General features: G+C 50.1%; 1 protein-coding gene across 1 annotated transcript in view; it reads right to left on the bottom strand.

The window, feature by feature from the left end:
* The window catches only part of ARID4A (AT-rich interaction domain 4A), a 326,144-nt gene that overhangs the window by 9,823 nt on the left and 296,991 nt on the right, over positions 1–19,330 (bottom strand). Inside the window, exons 21-22 of the mRNA XM_085626128.1 lie at positions 17,616–18,779; positions 17,033–17,137 (exon numbers count right to left, since the gene is read on the bottom strand). Coding sequence (XP_085482254.1) covers positions 17,033–17,137; positions 17,616–18,779 — 1,269 coding nt within the window. The remainder of the gene's footprint in view (positions 1–17,032; positions 17,138–17,615; positions 18,780–19,330) is intronic.

Below are 19,330 nucleotides of genomic sequence, written 5' to 3' on the forward strand. Positions count from 1 at the left end.
GAGCATGTTCAATGGCTATTTTGTTGATGTTTTTTCCCCATGCCATATATGGAGTGAGGAAATAGCCTGCTAAGTTTGTGTTTGCTTTTGAACATGCTGGGTTTGTTTTTATTCTTCTCATCATCTAATACCTGCCAGGGAGGGGGAGGAGCCTAGCGCTTGACCAAGATGGCCGCGTGAGCTTAGGGCTCCCGAGACCCTCGCGCCCTCCGTCGACTATCCTGTCTCTAATCCTGTCTGCATGCATGGCATCGTGTAGATGATTGGTCAGGGAGCCGATTGATGCTACCCGCGGTCGGATCGTCCACCGGGAACCGGACTTACACCTGGCGGAAGACTGCGGCCTATCTCCCGGGGAAGCCAGGGGCTAGAGTTGGCTGGATGCCCGACTCCTAGTTGAACAACAACGGCCAGGCGAGGTGTGAACTGCCGGACGGAGGTCCCCGCACTTTCACTTTCGATTTCGCTCCCTTTGTCAGCCCTGCTACTGGAGAGCTCTGGATGGCTTTATTACCCCCGGGACGCTCTGTAGGCTACTCTGGCGGTCCACGGTAGAACTGATCACTCCTCATTCCTCTCCTTGAGTGGGACCCGTCTTAACTGAACCGACCTGCTTGGAGTCAACCATTTCGGGCAAAGCAGAAGGGGATCGGCAGAAGCCTAAGTCTACCAGGCGGGGAACCTACACCCAAGTCAACAGCATGGACCGATATGCTCTGCAAAAGGGATCACCGAGTGGATCGAGCCAGGTGCCGGATGCCCAGAAGGAAGACTCGCCTGTGGCCCCGGAGCTCTCCCTGCAGGATGTCATGGGCGCGCTCGAGGGGATGCAGACTTCGATTGGGAGGCAGTTTGAGGCCCTGGCACATAAGGTGGATGCCATTTTGGTGGATGTCAACCTGATCCGTGCGGACTTGGGCAAAACGAATGAACGGGTTAAGAACTTGGACCTCAAGACCACGGGCCTCACTGATGATGTTACGGAACTGCAGACCGAGGTTCGTAAGCTGAGGTCCGAGAGTGATCTCGTCGCCCGCCGGCTGGAGGACTTTGAGAGCCGGGCCAGGCGCAACAATGTGCGCGTTATCGGGGTCCCGGAGTCCTCGGATGAGGCTTCGGTTGACCTGCTTGTTGAAGACCTGGTCCTCAACCATCTGAAGCCCAAGGGCCTTGGGAAGTTCTTTGCGGTGGAAAGGGCCCATAGAGTGCCGGGCGGGAGGCCTAAGGCGGGTGCCCCGCCGAGGCCGATCGTGGCCCGGCTCTTTCACTTTCGAGATCGGGACGCTATTCTGCAAGCATCGAGGGTGACGGGCCCGGTCCCCTTCCAGAACGCGTCGGTGAATTTCTATCCGGACTTCACCCAGCAGGTGCAGAGGCAGAGACAGGGCTTTCTGGGGGTGAAGCGGCGGCTCCGGGAAAGAGACCTGAAGTATGCCATGCTCTTCCCTGCCAGACTGCGGGTGGTGCACGACGATCTGACATTCTTTTTTGACTCTCCTGTTATGGCCGACGAATGGCTGGACGCTTTGCCCCGGCGACGGACGGGGGACGACACAGCCGAGGATGGAGACAGTGGCCGGGATGGGCAGGGCTGACATCTCGGGGCCGGTCTGACTTGATTTGACTATACTTGAAGACTTGCATAGAGTGCAGTAACTGTGGAGGGTTGCGGGAGGACGAGGGTTGCTCTTTTCCTCCCTTAGGGTACTTTTTGTAGACTTTTTGTTTTTGTAGGGCGACAGGCACACTGCAAGTTGGGGGGGCTTTGTAAGCTGCAGCAGGGGTGCAGGGTGGGGGGAGTTTTAGGGATTTTGGGGTTGTTGTTGGGGGGTTTATTTCTGCAAGGCATGATGCTTATATCCAGGGCTGTTCCATGGTGGCTCCTCGGGTGTGGGGTGGGCCTCTTTTCGTTTGAGGATGGGGGGTAGGGGCTTAAGTGTTATAAGCTGGAATGTTAATGGGTTGGGGGATCGCATTAAGCGGGGGATTGTTTTGCAATTTTTGAAACGATCAATGCCGGATGTTGCCCTGCTGCAGGAGACGCATCTTATAGGAAATACGTGCTATGCCCTGAATAGGAAGGGGTATAAATTCATTGCACATTCAGGATTCTCATCTGGGTCCAGGGGTGTGGGCATCCTAGTTAGAGCTACGTTGCCATTTGAGGTGGACTCCACCATTGTTGATGATAGGGGGAGGTTTGTGGCGGTGGCGGGGCGGTGGGAAGGACGGACTGTGGTTTTAGTTTATGTCCCGCCTGCCCTGCAGGCCTCCACTTTTGCAGATCTGGGTAGGGCCCTGCTGGATCTCCCGGGGGGAATGCTTGTGGTGGGAGGGGATTTCAACGCTGTTTGCTCCGGCCTGCTGGATAGACACCCGCCCAGAGACACAGGGGGGGGCTCAGAAATGGCTTCCAGACTTCCTAGACACGCTTGGTCTGATAGACTGCTGGCGGCTCCGGCACCCCACACAGAGCCAGTACACGTTCCACTCCGGGGCACATGGTAGCCTCTCCAGGATGGATTACTTGCTCACTCTGGCCGCGCATGCCTCGTTGGTATCCGAGGCGAGGCACATGGCGCGCGGTATATCTGACCACTCGCCAGTGTGGATCCGGCTGGATCTAGGTCGGGAGGGAGGAGGAAGGGTGGCCCCTATCAACCCCTGGTATTTCCGAGACCCCAAGATGCGCAGCGCCCTGGTAAAGAAGGTAGAACATTTTTTCAAGGACAATCAGGGAACCGTTGACTCGGCAGTGTCGCTGTGGGAAGCTTTTAAGACCGTGCTTCGGGGGGAGGCCCTCTCCCTAGTAGTGGCTGCAAAGAGGCGTAGAGATGGTGAGATTCTGCAGGTGGAGGAGGAGATCGCGGCTCTGGAGGGAGCGATGGAGGAGGAGGTTACAGAGACCTCACTGCATGAGCTTTCTTTGAAGCAAACTGAGTATAAAGACCTGGTGACGAACGCCGCTAAGACCCTCAGTAGGGAACAGCAGGGCCGACTGTATGATGTTGGTGATAAGGCAGGGAAACTCCTGGCGTGGCTGGACAAAAAAGAACGGGTCAATAGAGTGGTGCCAGAGTTGACGGGAGAGAGGGGAGAGGCGATTGTGGAACCTGAGGGGATTGTAAAGAGCTTCTCGGACTATTTCTGTAAGGTTTATGCCTCTGCGTCGGATAGGCCAACCGAGGATTCGTGTGACCTCCTCCGTGATATCGAGTTGCCCTGCCTCTCTGCTATAGATAGGGACGATCTGGATGGTGACATAACGGTCGACGAGGTGGCGGGGGCTATCCGCGCGTTAAACTCGGGTAAGGCCTCGGGACCGAACGGCTTGCCGATCGACCTGTACAAGCTGTTCCCGGATAGGGTCGCCCCTCACCTGCGCGCCATGTTTTTGGAGGCGCGGGGGGGTGGGGCCCTCCCGTTGGATCAGCGACTGGCGTCGATTGTGGTCATACACAAAGAGGGTAAACCCCGCGATAAGTGCGCCTCATATCGTCCTATTTCACTTCTTAACGCGGAGCCGAAAATTCTGGCTAAACTCCTGGCGACCCGCTTGATTAGGGTACTTGGCGACTTAGTCCACCCGGATCAATCCGGCTTCATCCCGCACCGAAACACAGCGCTGAATCTTAGGCGACTTCATGGCGTAATCGCCAGGGCGGGCACGTTGCGTGAACCGGCTATTGTGGCGTCTCTTGATGCCACGATGGCCTTTGACACGGTGGAGTGGGCATACTTGTGGGCCGTGCTGGCCAAGTTCGGTTTTGTGAGCTGGGTGAGGTTGCTGTACGAGGGGCCGCTAGCTAGTGTTGTGGTGAATGGTCGGGCGTCGACTCCGTTTCAGCTTGGAAGGGGTACTCGGCAGGGTTGCCCCCTGTCGCCTCTGTTCGCCCTCGCCCTTGAGCCGCTGGCTGCGTGGATACGTTGGCACCCGGATATACGGGGCCTTCGGTGGTCGCATGAACACGAGGACCGTATTTCGCTCTATGCCGATGATATCCTGTTGTATCTTGCCTCACCCAAGAAGTCACTTATAGTGGTCTGTGACGTACTCACATCTTTTGGTAGGAACTCGGGTCTCGTCATCAATTGGAGCAAATCGTACTTGTATGTTCTTAGTGGCGAGGTTCCACCGATCCCTAGAACATGTTCGATACAGATCGCCCAGCAGGGTTTCGTGTACTTGGGGATCTTTATCTCCATGGACTCGGCTGTGCGCTATGAGAAGAATCTGCTCCCCCCCCTGGCACGCCTGAGGCGCGATGTTGAAGGTTGGCGGAGGCTGCCGCTCTCCCTCGTTGGGCGGGCGGCCCTGTTCAAAATGATGTCTCTCCCCCGCTTTCTCTACGCCTTACAGAATACCTTGGATTGGGTGCCGGCCAAATACTTTCGGGAGGTCGAAGGCCTCCAACGGACGTTGCTGTGGGATGGGCGGCCGCGAATTGCTATTGCAAAGCTGACGCTTCCATGGTACGACGGGGGCATTGCGCTCCCAGATATCCGTCGGTACTATTGGGCCACACAGCTGAGCGCGATCAATCATGGGCTTTATGGCCCTGCTCTCAGCCCTGGGTATGCCATGGACAGGTGGTTGCTGCTTGGTGGTAACTATTACAGGGCGTTGTACTCGCGATCCCTAGACTCGTCCCTCACGGGGCCCACCGCTGTGGCAGTGCGGGTGTGGAAGATGGCAACTGACTCGCTGGGCTGGAAGGATAAGCTCACCCTCGCTACCCCGTTGTTTGAATCGGAGAGATTGGGAAGGCTTTGGCATTCAAAAGGTTTTGATAAGTGGGACCTGATTGGCATCTCCAGGGTGGGTGATGTGCTGCATAAGGGGAGGGTGAAGTCCTTTGAGGAGTTGCAGACTGAGTATGAGCTGGGGCCCTCCGAGTATTTCAGATACATTCAGATGCGCCACGCCCTCCGATCAGTCCTCGTGGAGGGTGAGAAGGTGCCTGAGTCCTCTCCCTTGGAGGACCGGGTCCTTGATGGCCACATGCCCGAAAGCACGATCTCGCTCATATATAAGAAACTTATAAACTTCCGGGCGGACATGCTTCTGGGGCTGAGGGACCAGTGGACTAGTGCTGGCCTCGAGTTAGATGATGAGGATTGGCAGTCAGCTGTTTCTTCCCCTAAGGAGGTCGCGATCCCGTCGCGCCTGAGGCTGGTACAGCTTAAAATACTGCACCGAGTGTATGTGACGGGGCCAGGGCTGGTCCACATGGGGTTCTCGGAGGACGGCCTGTGCAGGAGGGGGTGTGGTATGGTGGGTACTTTCCTGCACATCATTTGGGAGTGCGGTGTCATTGTGGACTTCTGGAGGGGAGTCCATGCAGTAATGGGGGAGGTGACAGGCATTGCTCTGCAACCGGAGGCGCGGTGCTGTCTCCTGAATATCTGGGGGCCCACTGACCTCGATGAAGCGCGGACCCAATGGGTGACACTGGGTAACATGGTCGCTAAGAGGGATATCGCGCGATTGTGGGGCTCCTCGGGGCCCCCCACACTGACTGCGTGGAAAGAGAACATGGACTGGAGCATGTTTAGGGAGAAGACAGTCTACTGCTCTAGAGGCCGCCCCCGGAAGTGGCACGCCATCTGGGGGCGGTGGAATCAATACAGGGGGGGGAATATGTCTTGCCCCTGATCTGGAACCGCCCGAGGAACAGCTTTCCCCCTGACCTTCTTTCCAGCACAGACTGATTTGTGAATTATTTGGGCCTCTGCTGTCCCCCCTCTTCCTCCTTATACTATCTTGTAAATGGTAGATGAGTGGGGTCTGGCCTCCCCTCGGGGCTCTCACCATGGGTTTTTTAGTGTTCTTGCCTTGCTGGGGTTTGCTGTGCTTTTTATGTTTGTTTAAAATTGAACCTTTGCACTTCTCTTTGTACTTTACTGGGGACGCATCACTGTTTCTAATCATCGATGCTGCCGAACCTCCGGGCTGTCGGCTGAATAGCTGTGTCCTGATTTTTAAATAAAGGTTTTCCAAAAAAAACAAAAAAAACAAAAAAAAAAAATACCTGCCAGGGAGGCGGGAGGGTACATGTGAATCTACAGCACTACAGGCTACAAATAGGCAAGTAACAATTCATTTGTAGCATGTGTTGGCTGCAGACACACATGCTATGCATAGATTGTAAAGCAGTACCCTCTCATGATGGCTTTAGGTATGTGATTGTGCGTTTGTTTAAACTAATGCTCGAAGGACTGTTTGTCTAACTAAAGCTGGTCATCTTGCTTAAAAATCCACACAATGTTTTGTACATATGAGTAGGGTCACCAAAGTTGCTGCTTTGCAAATGTCACAGAAGGATATTCCCTAAAAATGCCGGGTTGCTCATTTTTTCCCTTGTAGAATGAGCCTTTGGTATACTTGTAAATGCTATTCCTGATTTTGAAACAGCGTTACCTTTATCTGGATTTGCAAACGAAATAAACATTTGTGGTCTTTGCCTAAAGGGTTTTATACATTTCAAAAAGTACAAAAGTGCCTGTTTAACATAAAGTGTATGTAAAGCACGCTCTGCAATGGTCTCTGGTTTTAGAAAGAAAACCAGTAACTTTAAAGTCTGATTTAAATGGAAGGGTGATAAAACTTTAGGTAAGAACTTTGGGCTTGTGCGTAAACACACCTTGTTTGGGAACACTTGGAACTATGGTTCTACAATAGTGAGTGAATGTATTTCACTAAACCTTCATAGAGATGTTATTGCAACAAGGAAGGCCACCTTCCATGTTAAGAATTGTATTTGACATTTATGCAGTTGTTCAACCGGTGACCCCATGTGTCGTGTTAGGACAATGTTTAGGTTCCACGCTGGCACTAGAAGTATATGTGGTGGAATGACTCGTTTTAATCCTTCCATGAAGGCTTTGATGACATGAATACGAAAAAGTGATTGGTGCTTTCGGTTATGTAGATATGCAGCAATGGCTGCTAAATGTAGACGTATGGAGGTATATGCCAAATGTGCCTGTTGTAAATGTAACAGACTAGTAGTTGTTCTGTTGGTGAAGAAGGGTTAATGTTTAAGGATGCACAGCAGTGGACAAAACGCTTCAATTTTGCTGCATAGCAAGCCCTTATGGTCGGCCTTCTGGCTTGCTTCAGAATAGTCATGCATTCTGGAGGTAGATTTAAGTGCCCATACTCTATGACCTCAGAAGCCAGATTACAAGATTGAGCAGTTGTGAATTGGGATGTCTCACCCTACCCCTGCTGTGAGTGAGAAGAACAAGTTACTTACCTTCGGTAACGATTTTTCTGGTGGATACAGTATCTGCCTGTGGATTCCTCACCTTGTGAATATCCCCTGCGCCAGCCTTCCACGGAACTTTTCTTCCCCAGCATTCCACGTCGACGTGGGCGACGTCACAATACATCGGCTCCGCACGCGACTCCGTACGACGTCATCGGAGCCATAAGAAGCCCACGTCGGCGTGATGACGTCAGTTCCACCCATTTTTTCCGTGCCTTCGAGGCGAACAGGTGAACCAACGACAAACCCAAGTATACACAGTATATAGAAAAACCAATACATATACATAGCATACAAAACAAAGGAATGCTAATCAAACAAGCATTACCTACAAATGTACAAGAGAAAATATAAGCATTTCAAACAAGACCTATTTCATAGTATACAAAAGGTGGACAACGGGGAGGCGGGTGGGTTGGTGAGGAATCCACAGGCAGATACTGTATCCACCAGAAAAATCGTTACCGAAGGTAAGCAACTTGTTCTTCTGATGGATACATCTGCCAGTGGATTCCTCACCTTGTGAATAGATTCCCACAGCAGTCCCCACTCCCGGAGGAGGGTGTCCACCTTTCTATACCAGAAAGTCCTGCAAGACAGAGCGCGCGAAGTGGCCCTCCCTCCTCATCTCAGAGTCCAAGCAATAATGCTTTGCGAAAGTATGGAGGGAGGCCCAAGTCGCGGCCTTACAAATATCTGCCACAGGAACACCCCGGGCCAGAGCAGATGTTGAAGACTTAGCTCTAGTAGAGTGAGCACGAATACCCTCAGGAGGAGTCTTACCAGCCAGGGCGTAGCAGATCTTGATGGTCAGTATTATCCATCTTGACAGCGTGCGCTTGTGCACCGCTTTACCTTTAGAACGACCAACGTAGCCAATAAAAAGCTGGTCATCAACACGAAAGTCCTTGGTCCTGTCCAAATAAAAACTCATAGCCCTCTTCGGGTCAAGGCGATGGAGTCTTTCTTCCTCTTTGGAAGGATGAGGGGGTGGATAAAAAACAGGGAGGGTAATAGACTGCCCCAAATGGAAAGGAGTAACAACTTTTGGCAGGAAAGCAGCCCTGGTCCTGAGAACCATCCTTTCAGCATGTAAGGTAAGAAAAGGAGGTTTGGAACTAAGAGCTTGAAGCTCACTTACCCTCCTTGCCGAGGTTATGGCTACAAGAAAAACCACCTTAAAGGACAACAGCCTCAAAGGACAATTATGAAGAGGCTCAAATGGGGACCCCATTAAAAAGGTTAAGACAAGATTAAGGTCCCACTGAGGCATTACAAATGGAGTAGGAGGAAACATGTTTGTAAGGCCCTTGATGAACCTCAGAACAACCGGAGATTTAAATAACGAAGGTTGATCTGGAAGGCACAGAAATGCCGATAAGGCCGAAAGGTAGCCCTTGACCGTGGCCACAGCACAGCCCTGCTGAGCCAAGGAAAGAGCAAACTGAAGCACATCAGAAAGATGAGCCTTTAAAGGGTCAATGGATCTCTCTCCACACCACTTTACAAACTTAGACCACCTGTAGGAGTATATGGACTTGGTGGAGTGTCGCCTGGCCGATAAAATAACGTCCACCACATCAGGTGGGAGAGAGAAGGAACTCAGGTTGCCCCGTTCAATCTCCAGGCATGAAGGTGTAAGCTCTGGAGGTGGGGGTGAAGAACCTGCCCCTCCGACTGCGAGAGGAGGTCTGCCCTCAGAGGGAGACGGAGCGGAGGGCACGAGGAGAGGTGGAGAAGATCTGTGTACCACACCCTTCTTGGCCAGTCCGGGGCGACCAAAATGACTTGGGCCCGGTCTTGGCGAATTTTCCTCAGAACCCGAGGAATCAAGGGTATGGGAGGAAACGCGTAAAGGAGTCGTGAACCCCAACTCAACTGAAACGCGTCCCCCAACGCCCCCTGCATCGGAAACTGGAGACTGCAGAATGACGGGCAGTGCGCGTTCTCTCGGGTGGCAAACAGGTCCACCCGAGGAGTCCCCCACGTCCGAAAGACGTGACGAACCACCTCCGGATGGAGCCTCCACTCGTGGTCGGCGGAGAACTGCCGACTGAGACTGTCCGCACGCACATTCAGCACCCCGGCCAGATGATTTGCCATCAGACAAATCTGATGGTCCTGAGCCCAGGACCACAGCCGCAGGGCCTCTCTGCAGAGACAAAGAGACCCTACTCCTCCCTGTTTGTTTATATACCACATCGCGGTCGTGTTGTCCGTCAGGACTTGAACTGACCGACCGCGAAGGGAAGGGAGAAAGGCCTTGAGTGCCAAACGAATCGCCCGCAACTCCAGAAGGTTGATATGAAACAACCTCTCCTCTGGAGACCAAAGACCCTTGATCTCCAGATCCCCCAGATGAGCACCCCACCCTATGGTGGAGGCATCCGTTATCACTGTGGCCACCGATGGAGGTAGATGGAAAGGCTTTCCTTGGGACAGATTGCCCTCCACGCTCCACCAAGACAGATCCGCTGCAGCTTCTCCGGAGATCTTGATCGACTCCCCGAGATCCCCGTTGTGCTGATACCACTGCTTGCGGAGGCACCACTGGAGCGCCCTCATGTGCCAGCGTGCATGGTTGACCAACAGAATGCAGGAAGCGAACAGACCGAGCAGGCGAAGGACCTTCAGAACTGGAACAACCGCTCCACTGTGGAATAAAGGGACCATCTCCTGAATGTCGAGAATCCTTTGAGGAGGAGGGAATGCTCGACACACAGTAGTGTCCAGTACTGCCCCTATAAACAGGTTGCGTTGAGAGGGCACCAGGTGAGACTTGGGCACATTGATCGAAAAACCCAAGTCGAATAACAGCTGAGTTGTCACCTGCAGATGACGCTGCACCATCTCTGGGGACTCTGCCTTCAGAAGCCAGTCGTCCAGGTAGGGGAAAACCGGAATCCCCGACCTCCTGAGATGAGCAGCCACCACTGCCATCACCTTTGTGAAGACTCGAGGTGCAGTAGTAAGACCAAACGGGAGGACCGCAAACTGATAATGTTGCGACCCAACCGTAAAACGGAGATACTTCCTGTGCGACTTCAGGATTGGGACATGGAAGTACGCGTCCTGCAAGTCGAGCGACACCATCCAGTCTCCTTGCTGCAACGCTTGAAGAACCTGCGCAAGGGTCAGCATCTTGAACTTCTCCTGTTTCAGGTAAAAATTCAAGATTCTGAGGTCCAGAATCGGACGCAATCTGCCGTCCTTCTTGGGGATCAGGAAATACCGGGAGTAGCATCCCTGACCCCTTTCCTGCTCCGGAACCACCTCTATTGCGCCCTTCTGAAACAAGGCCAGAACTTCTTTCTGCAGGAGAAGCAGGTGGTCCTCCGAGCAATAACCTTGGCAAGGAGGGTAAGGGGGAGGAAACTCCCGAAAGGGAAGGGCGTACCCAGTCTCTACGAGGTTCAAAACCCAAAGGTCGGTTGTAACAGATTTCCAACCCCGTAGAAAGTAGGACACCCGACCCCCCACAGGTCTTACATGATCCGGGATGGGGGATCTAGGGCTGCTTCCCTGAAGCCTCATTTGGAGCAGAGGAGGAGGAGGAAGAAGAGGGGTTACGACCAGAACCTCTCCGACCCCTTTGCTTCCCTCTATAGGAGCGATAGAGGGGATTCTGCTGCTGTTGTTGCTGCTGTTGTTGTGGCTGTCGGAAGGAGCGAAAGGATGACCTTCCGAATCCCCTAACCTTACGGAAAGTTGAACCTCTCACAGGAACCTGCAGACCCAAGGACTTCGCCGTTAACCTACTGTCCTTAAAACGTTGAAGAGCAGAATCTGCCTTCTCCCCAAACAACTTTTGTCCATCAAAGGGCAGATCCACCAGCGTGGCCTGGACATCCGCAGAAAACCCTGAGGAACGGAGCCAAGCTTGTCTCCTTGCGGCAATGGACGACCCCATAATTCTCGCCACAGAGTCCGCCGTATCCAGCCCAGACTGGATCACCTGCCTGGCAGCTGCCTGAGTGTCCGCCACAACCTCCATGAAGGACGACTTATCCCCCTCAGGTAACTTAGGGGCCAGAGTCTTTATAGAGTCCATCAGGGCATGAACATAACGCCCCAGCAAGCACGTAGCATTTGATGACTTCAATGCCATACTTCCTGAGGAGAAAGACTTTTTGGCCGCCTGATCAACTTTCTTCGACTCCCTATCAGCAGGAGATTGGGGGAAAGCACCCGAAGCATGTTTAGAACATGAAGCCTGCACCACTAGGCTCTCCGGAGAAGGATGCGTGGATAAAAAATCCGGGTCTCCTGGCGCAACCCTGTATCTCCTTGCCACCTGCCTGCAAACTGCTGGAGCTGACAGAGGCTTCTTCCACACCTCCAATACTGGTTCCAAGAGAGCCTCATTGAAAGGTAGCAAAGGCTCAGAAGCCGACGTCGGGGAGTGCAACACCTCTGTGAGCAGATTGGACTTGTATTCCACAGAGGGCAGCTGCAGATCTAACAACTCCGCGGCCTTCTTGATCACAACATGGTAGGGCGCCAATTCCTGTGGTGGAGAAGACCTTGCAGAAGCATGCTCCCACTCCGGGGTGGTATCCAAACCACTTGCTACCTCTATACCTCCAAACTCGTCCGAAGAAGAGTCGACCTCACCTTCTTCCACCTCAGCACGAAATCTTTCCTCCTCCAAAACCCTTTGGGCTTCACGCCTCGATCGATTCCGGGGAGCCGGCGTCGTCGACGTCGTACGCGGCGTCGGTGAACCAAAGGCATCGGCGTCGGAGGCGCTACAGGTGGAGTCGGCGGCGCCGGATGCGGCGTCGATGGAGTCGGCCTCGGCGTCAAAGAAGGCTCCGAAGATTGACCATCCATCCGAGGTCGAGCCGGATTCCCAACCGGCGCCGGAAACTGCCAAGAAGGCGCCATCGGCATAAAAGGCAGAAAAGGAGCCTGAGCATATTGCTGCGGCACTCCCAGAGAAAACGCCATCGGACCCACGGGACCTGCTGGTGCTCCGGATGGGAAGGATGCTCTCTGAAAAATGCCATACATGGCATTCAGAAATCCCGAAGGATCCGTACCTGGAGCCGGGAATTGGGGATAAGGAACTGCCCCTGTATCCTCCTGTGGAGCCACCGGCGTCGGCTCCTCCGAATCCTCCACCGGAACCACGGAGTCATCAGGCACCGGGACAGACTCTTCCTGCTCCTGCTCCACATCAGATTCCACCCGACCAGGAGTCGAAGCCTTGGACGGCGCCGGAGACGGCGTCGGGGAACGAGCCGGAGTCCGCTTCGGAGAGGGAGACTTCGAAGACTTATCCGGAGAAGGCGAAGGAGACAAGATCTTGCTCTGACGTCGACGAGGCGAAGCCGACCTCGACCTCTTAGACTTCGAGGACCGACGCCGAGAAGAATGCTTCCTCTTCTTATGGTGCTTCTTCGACTTCGACGACCTCGAAGTCGAAGACTCCCGCCTGGACTTCTCCTTTTTCCTCCCTCTCTTCTCCTCACCGATCTTCTTCATGAAGAGTTTGGTCTTCCTCTCCTTCAGTGCTTTAGGATTCATGCTCCTACAGCACCCGCACTCATCCACATCATGATCAGAAGAGAGACACCATAAACAATTCTGATGCGGATCCGTCATGGACATCAGGCCTCCGCACTCCCTACAGGGCTTAAAGCCCGACTTCCTCGTCGAAGACATTCCGATTTTAACAAGAATACACCACTAGATTACAAAGTATCTAGAGAGCACTGGGAAAAAAACCGTTGCGCGTCGACGGCGCGGAAAAAAGGGAACTGACGTCATCACGCCGACGTGGGCTTCTTATGGCTCCGATGACGTCGTACGGAGTCGCGTGCGGAGCCGATGTATTGTGACGTCGCCCACGTCGACGTGGAATGCTGGGGAAGAAAAGTTCCGTGGAAGGCTGGCGCAGGGGATATTCACAAGGTGAGGAATCCACTGGCAGATGTATCCATCAGAAGGTTTGGATAGTTGGGTAGCGTCTCATAAGGTACTAGGGATAGCTCCATCAGTGTTGTGTACCATGGATGACAAGCCCATGTATAAACAATTAATATTAGGGTCAATGAAGTCTGAGTTTCCAGGCCACATACGGAGTGAGTGGGAGAGGAGGAAAATCATAAGTAAATATTCCTGACCTGTTCATCCACAGAGTGTTGTTCCCTTTGGATAGTGTGTGTGGGTATCTGGATGAGTTTAGGCATTTAGAGTTCGTGGTTGTAGCGAACAGGTCTAATTCGGAGATTTCCCACTGTGTGGAAATATTGGTGCAGTAACGGAGTGTGTATTTCCCACTCGTGAACTTGTTGCTGTGTTAGGAGGGCATTGAGAGCCATGTAGATGGCTAAAAACGCCAGCATGTTGATGTGCAGTGCCTGTTGTGAGGTCCAGTGTACCTGAACCACAATGACCTTCGTATGAGCACCCTACGAATGATGCATCGATTGTGACTGTCACTTAAGGGATCAGGCCCTTGAAGGCTCTTCCCTCCTTTGTAGAACCTGGTGGACCTTGGGTGAAACCAACACTAGATCTTCAATGTACTCCCCTCCCCCCACCCCCCTTGAGAGAAATGCATCAAACTCTCTTGGAAAGGTCTCATGTGTAGTCGTGCATGTGGCACTATAGCTATCCATGATGCCATCATCCCTAGTATGCGCATCACTGTTTTGACTGGTAGGAGACGATGTGGCTGAAAAAGATCCATTTGATTCTGGAGATTAAGAATTTATTGCGGATCGGGGTAAGCTGTTCCCGATACTGAATCAAGTATTACTGCTAAGTATGGTTGGACCTGGAGCGGTTTGAGGTGCAATTTTGTTGCATTGATGGTGAAAGCCAATTGGTATAGTAGGTTGATTGTGTTTTGAGTGTCTATTAGACATTTGGCTTTGGTTGGACTAGCCAGTCGTCTAAACGGGGAAAGACATGCATGTTTTCCCTTCGTAATTTTGCTGCTGCAGGCGCGCTAAGCATCTTGTGAACACCGTTGGTGCTGTTGTCAGCCCAAATAGTAGGACCTTGAATTGATAATGATGTCCACTTACTACGAACCGTAGGTATTTGCGGTGTGCCGGGTGGATTGGAATGTGGAAGTAAGCATCCTTCAGGTCTAATGCAGTCATGAAGTAGCAGTGTATTACATTTTACAATGTGACCATATGGATGTGTTCGGATAGTATGTAGCAAATGAGTGGCGCAGGTCCAGAATGGGCTCACTGAGGCATCTTTCTTTGATATTAGGAAGTAAAGGGAGTAGACTCCTTTGTTTTGGTATGTGTGGGACTAGTTGTGCGCCCCCTTTTAACCAGTTACACATTTACTTCTTCCTTTCGCAGATGTGGATGCTGTGGATTAAACACCTGACGTTTTGGCGGGATATATGGTGGCTGAGGAGTTCGTTTTCGGCAATTACCCTTCCTGATTATTTGTAGTACCCATTGGTATGAAGTGATGTCTGGCCCCAACTGGGGGTACTGTTTAGAGCCTTCCCCCAACAGGTGTTTTGTGCTCGGAGGGGCAAGTGTGGGCAAGTCATTTACTTGCTGGTGTGGAGGTGCACTTGTTGGGGGTACCTCTACCCTGGCCCCAATTTCTGTAACCTCCTAGAGTACCCAAGCACTTGCTGGTGGTACTGCTGTTGCCGATTATGTGGTATTTTCTGGGGGAAGACGCTTTTGCTGTCCCTCGGAATGCCGAAAGGGCAGTTGTCTGTAGGACACCCATGGACTTGGCTGTGTCCTTTATTTTCTCTAACTGTGTGTCCACAGCGGGTCAAAGAGGGTTCCCCCATTGAAGGGGGTGTTTAGAATGTGCTGCCACACCTCGGCTTGAGCCCAGATATGCGTAGCCACACAGGTCTACGGAGCAGGATTGATACATTGATGCCCATTCCAGCAGTGCCAGTGCTGTCTAATGCACATTTGAACTACGCACAGCGCCAATCATATAACTTCCTTGAGAAAAACAACGAAGAGTCCGGGCCCAACACTAGATGGCAGGCATATGCATAGCATGTGTATCTGCAGCCAACACATTCTACACATACACCATTATCATTCACTAACTTTTTTTTTTTTTTACTGTAGCAACAACTAGGCTAAGAACGAGAGATCGATAAATTCTAGGATCGAACACTTGTGCTATGCTCAGTTTCCTTTAACACCACTACAGATGCCAGAGTATGCAAACTCCAACATAATGTGTATGCACAAAAATAAGACTGAAATAGTGTAGCCAAGTAGTACTATGTAATGTCATGTACAGATGTATAGCCTTGAAAGAAAGAAAAATCCTGAGATCATGCCTGTGTTAGGGAAGATGCGCCTTGGTGCATGCCAGGAATGCTGCCACAGCCGAGTGGTGGGGTAATGTGCCACAAAAGCCCAGCGTGAAAGCCCTTTAAGGAGATCGGTGAAATGACTTTTCCACAAGGACAGGAGGATTCACTGGTGCCTCCACCTTCAAGCAGGAGAATATGCCACCCATAAAAAGTCCTGGTGTCGGGTGCTTTGGTGCAGATTAAGGTAGCATTGTCTGTTCTTGCTATGCCGCTTGGCTCTCCACCACAGCACACCAAAACCACATTTGGGCATTGGCCAGTTGCCCCACTCCAAAACACCTCACATTTGGCGATCTACATTCCAAGTCAATGACGTGTTGTAAGAGAAACGTGCTAGGCCAGCAGGGTTTCAATTAAAATGGAAGGGGTAAAGGGCTACATGCACATATGGCAACTCACTTCTGTGACTGATTGAGCACATGATCCAACTGGTCCATCTGAACATGCAGATGATGCCAGATACATTTTGACGGGTATATGCCACACACTTCAAAGAAGCCCTTTTCTCCTTTGAAATTGATGTTTATTTTGATTACAGAGGTTATCTGCTTTTATTGGAAAACAGGTGTTATCTGCTTCCAAATTAATTTTCATTAAGACATGAGCGCAATTGCTTCATGTGATAGGATTTCTTGCCGAATTACATTTTCTTTCCGTGCATGGGGACATTAACCGCTTTGCTCAGAACCACAGGGGCTGTTTCCTAGCCCTAACAAGCTTTGGCAAAGCCAAAGGGTTTCACTGTTAAGACTATTAGCTGTGCCCTTGCCTTTTTTCATGCTCCTCCGCATGAGCATTGCCGAATTTGACAAGGATTTGTAGCCTTGCTTTATAACAATTAGCATGGCTAAAAATAGTCATTGAAAAGGATGTCACCAGCGCTAATGCACTAAATAAAAAAAAACATTACCGCTGGTTGTGGCATAGGCTTTTTCGAAATTAGTTTAAGCCACACTGCATAGCGTTTGCGCTTAAGTAGCATCGCTACAAAAATTTTCCAAAGCCAACAGCTCTCAAAGCTGAGATCTACAGGCTTTTCCAATGCTGGTTATTCATTTACTTTCTATATTGCACCCGAAAATAACAGCCCTTTGACTATTTGTGTTCACATTTTCTTAGACTGTGTGGCTTTGATTTTTCTGGCGTTTCAGTGGTGCTACTATTAGACTGTGCATGACAATAACCCTACGAAAGAGGTAATATCTGAAACTCATACTTATCTGCTATGTCCCATCATGTGGGTTAATCAAGGGTCGGTTTTTACTTAACAATCAAATGGACTAAAAATTATTCTGATGCTGCCCAAGTAAAATAAACGTAAGTGTAATTTGCAGGTCTAAAAACGAATCAAATGCCCATAAGAAATGGTTACCATGCAAGAGGTACTATCACTTCATCACTATACATGCCAAGTGGCAAATGTTTTTACCTGTTCCATTCTTTTCAATCTTTGAGGTAGCACTCGATCGCTTGGCATTACGCTTCTGCTTCTTAGCTGTGGATCCACTATTACCATCACTTGATCTTTTCTGGCCTAAAAAAAAAATAGGGGATCATTTGTGGACTTTTCCAACATTTTGGATGTTAGATAAAACACTCCAATCTTACTGCGGTGTATGGTTTTATATTTTTCTAAAAACCTCAAGCTCCTTTGACTTGCAATCAAAATTCTTCTGGCCTCTGTAGAGGTGAATTATCCTTGGGTTGAATTTCAAAAACCTTGTGCATAGGTTTAATTTTTATGTCATTCAAAATCATCACGAGTAGGATTTACACACTTTCGTAAGCAGCAGTATCCTGCTCAACAAGCATGCTGTGGCACTGTTGCACCAGAGCGACCATTTTCCATTGCCCATCTGCTTCCTAGAATACCCTAAACACAGTTTATAAACTCAGTTGGTCTAGAGAGTTAAGCTCCAGACTTATGGTGTAGTATTACATGAGATATCTATGGTTGGAAAGTAAGTACTTCAAAAACAGCACAAAAAAACAGAGGACTTCAATAAACTTACCCTTCTCTTTAATCTCTTTCTCCTGGGTGGTTATACTACAATTACTCGACGTGGTGCTAGCCTCAAAGCCATTAGCCGATTCGCTCTCACATAGTCCTTCTTGAGACTCCTCTGCCACACTGTCTACCTCAATAGTTATATCACTTTCACTCTTTATACTGTGTGACTCATCCTGACTGAGAGCAAGCAAAGCCTCTGAATAGTTGGGCTGAACTGAAGGTGGTAAAGCAGGTGGATCGGACGTTGGTGTGTTGGGCTCGGACTTTTCTGTAACCGTTTCCTCACAGTCTTTGTACTTTTCATCAAAGTCATCTAGATCTACTTCATGACAGACCAGTGTTTCTGGCCCAATTTGAGGCATGGTGTCATCGTCGTCCTCATCTTCTCCTTTGTATGGAATGCTGTCGATTTCCCTAGGAGGTGTTTCAAAATCTTCACTCATTGGGTCTTGTAGGTGCTGATCAGATTCTGCTGTCAAAGAAGGCATTTCTTTACTTTCACTTTCAAGCAACTCTTCATCCAGATCTTTACAATCCTCAATACGAACACATTTGTCAGGTTTGTCCTCCCCAACAATATTTGGCACTTCAGGTTCACATTCAATGCGCATTTTTTTCTCAGGTGATAACTGTTCCAATGGCCTTCTCTTCAACACTTTGTCTTTTGTTATTAAATCAGAAGCCGAGTCACTTCCTTCATCAGGACAAGGGAGTAGTTCTTTGCTCTCCAAAAAAGGGGGCTCTAATGTTTCAAGCTCATTTTCAGACTCGGTTGCCTCATCCTGGTTTGTTGGTGAAACATTTGTACTTTCCGTAAAGTGCTCTTTTGTTCTTGTTCTTTTGCCTTTCACTTTTGGTGATTTTTCCACAGCTTTCCCCATTTCTTCTACAGGGTCCGTTTTATTTTCATAAATCTGTACAATTTGCTCACTTTCTTTAACATCCTGCTTCAAAATTTCTAAAGCTTGTGTTGCAGTTCTTTCATTTTCTTTCATTAAAAGAGACATTTCATTCCTTGTTTCGTGTTCAAGGTCATCTGTTTTTCCAAACAAGTCATCTGTTTTTCCAAAGTCCTCAAGTTCTTTATTGACAGCAAGAGCAAATTCTTCTTTCACCGACATCTTTTCTGAAGCTTCATCCGATTCACTGTCAGATATGCTCAAATCTACCAAAAATACATACAATGTATTATTTTGTATGACCTTAAACAAAATTAATAAAACAGACATTTTCAATCTACCACAAAAAGACACTGATAGGGGCATGGCCAACTATACAAACATTAAATGTCTAAATAGGGCAGGGGTTGTCCTGTGCTCCTTTAATAACAGAGCAGGAGAAAAAATATCTACCACCCATGCATGTGTATAATTTTGTACAAATTACCATCAACTCAAGATATTTACTGCATTTGGCAGCTTGTGTGTACAGTGACAAAGTGAGAACACATCGGGTTAAGTAGGAGCTACACTTAAAGGGGTTATAAGCATCGGAAACAGCTGCAACATTTCAAGCAACCTCAGTACTGCCTCTCTGAAGTGAAGGATAGGAAGGTAAAGAGAACAAAGATACCGTGATCAGCTGTTCATCAGCCCCACACGCAACAATGGCTACTAAAGGCTTTACTTTCAAATTTGTATCTTCTGGTTTGGTTCCTAACGGGAGTAGCGCCAGTTTGTCTCCTCTCTGGGCTTCTCTTCGATATGAACATAACTT

Source organism: Triturus cristatus, chromosome 9, assembly GCF_964204655.1.
Source record: "Triturus cristatus chromosome 9, aTriCri1.1, whole genome shotgun sequence".
In the NCBI taxonomy this organism is placed as follows: Eukaryota; Metazoa; Chordata; class Amphibia; order Caudata; family Salamandridae; genus Triturus; species Triturus cristatus.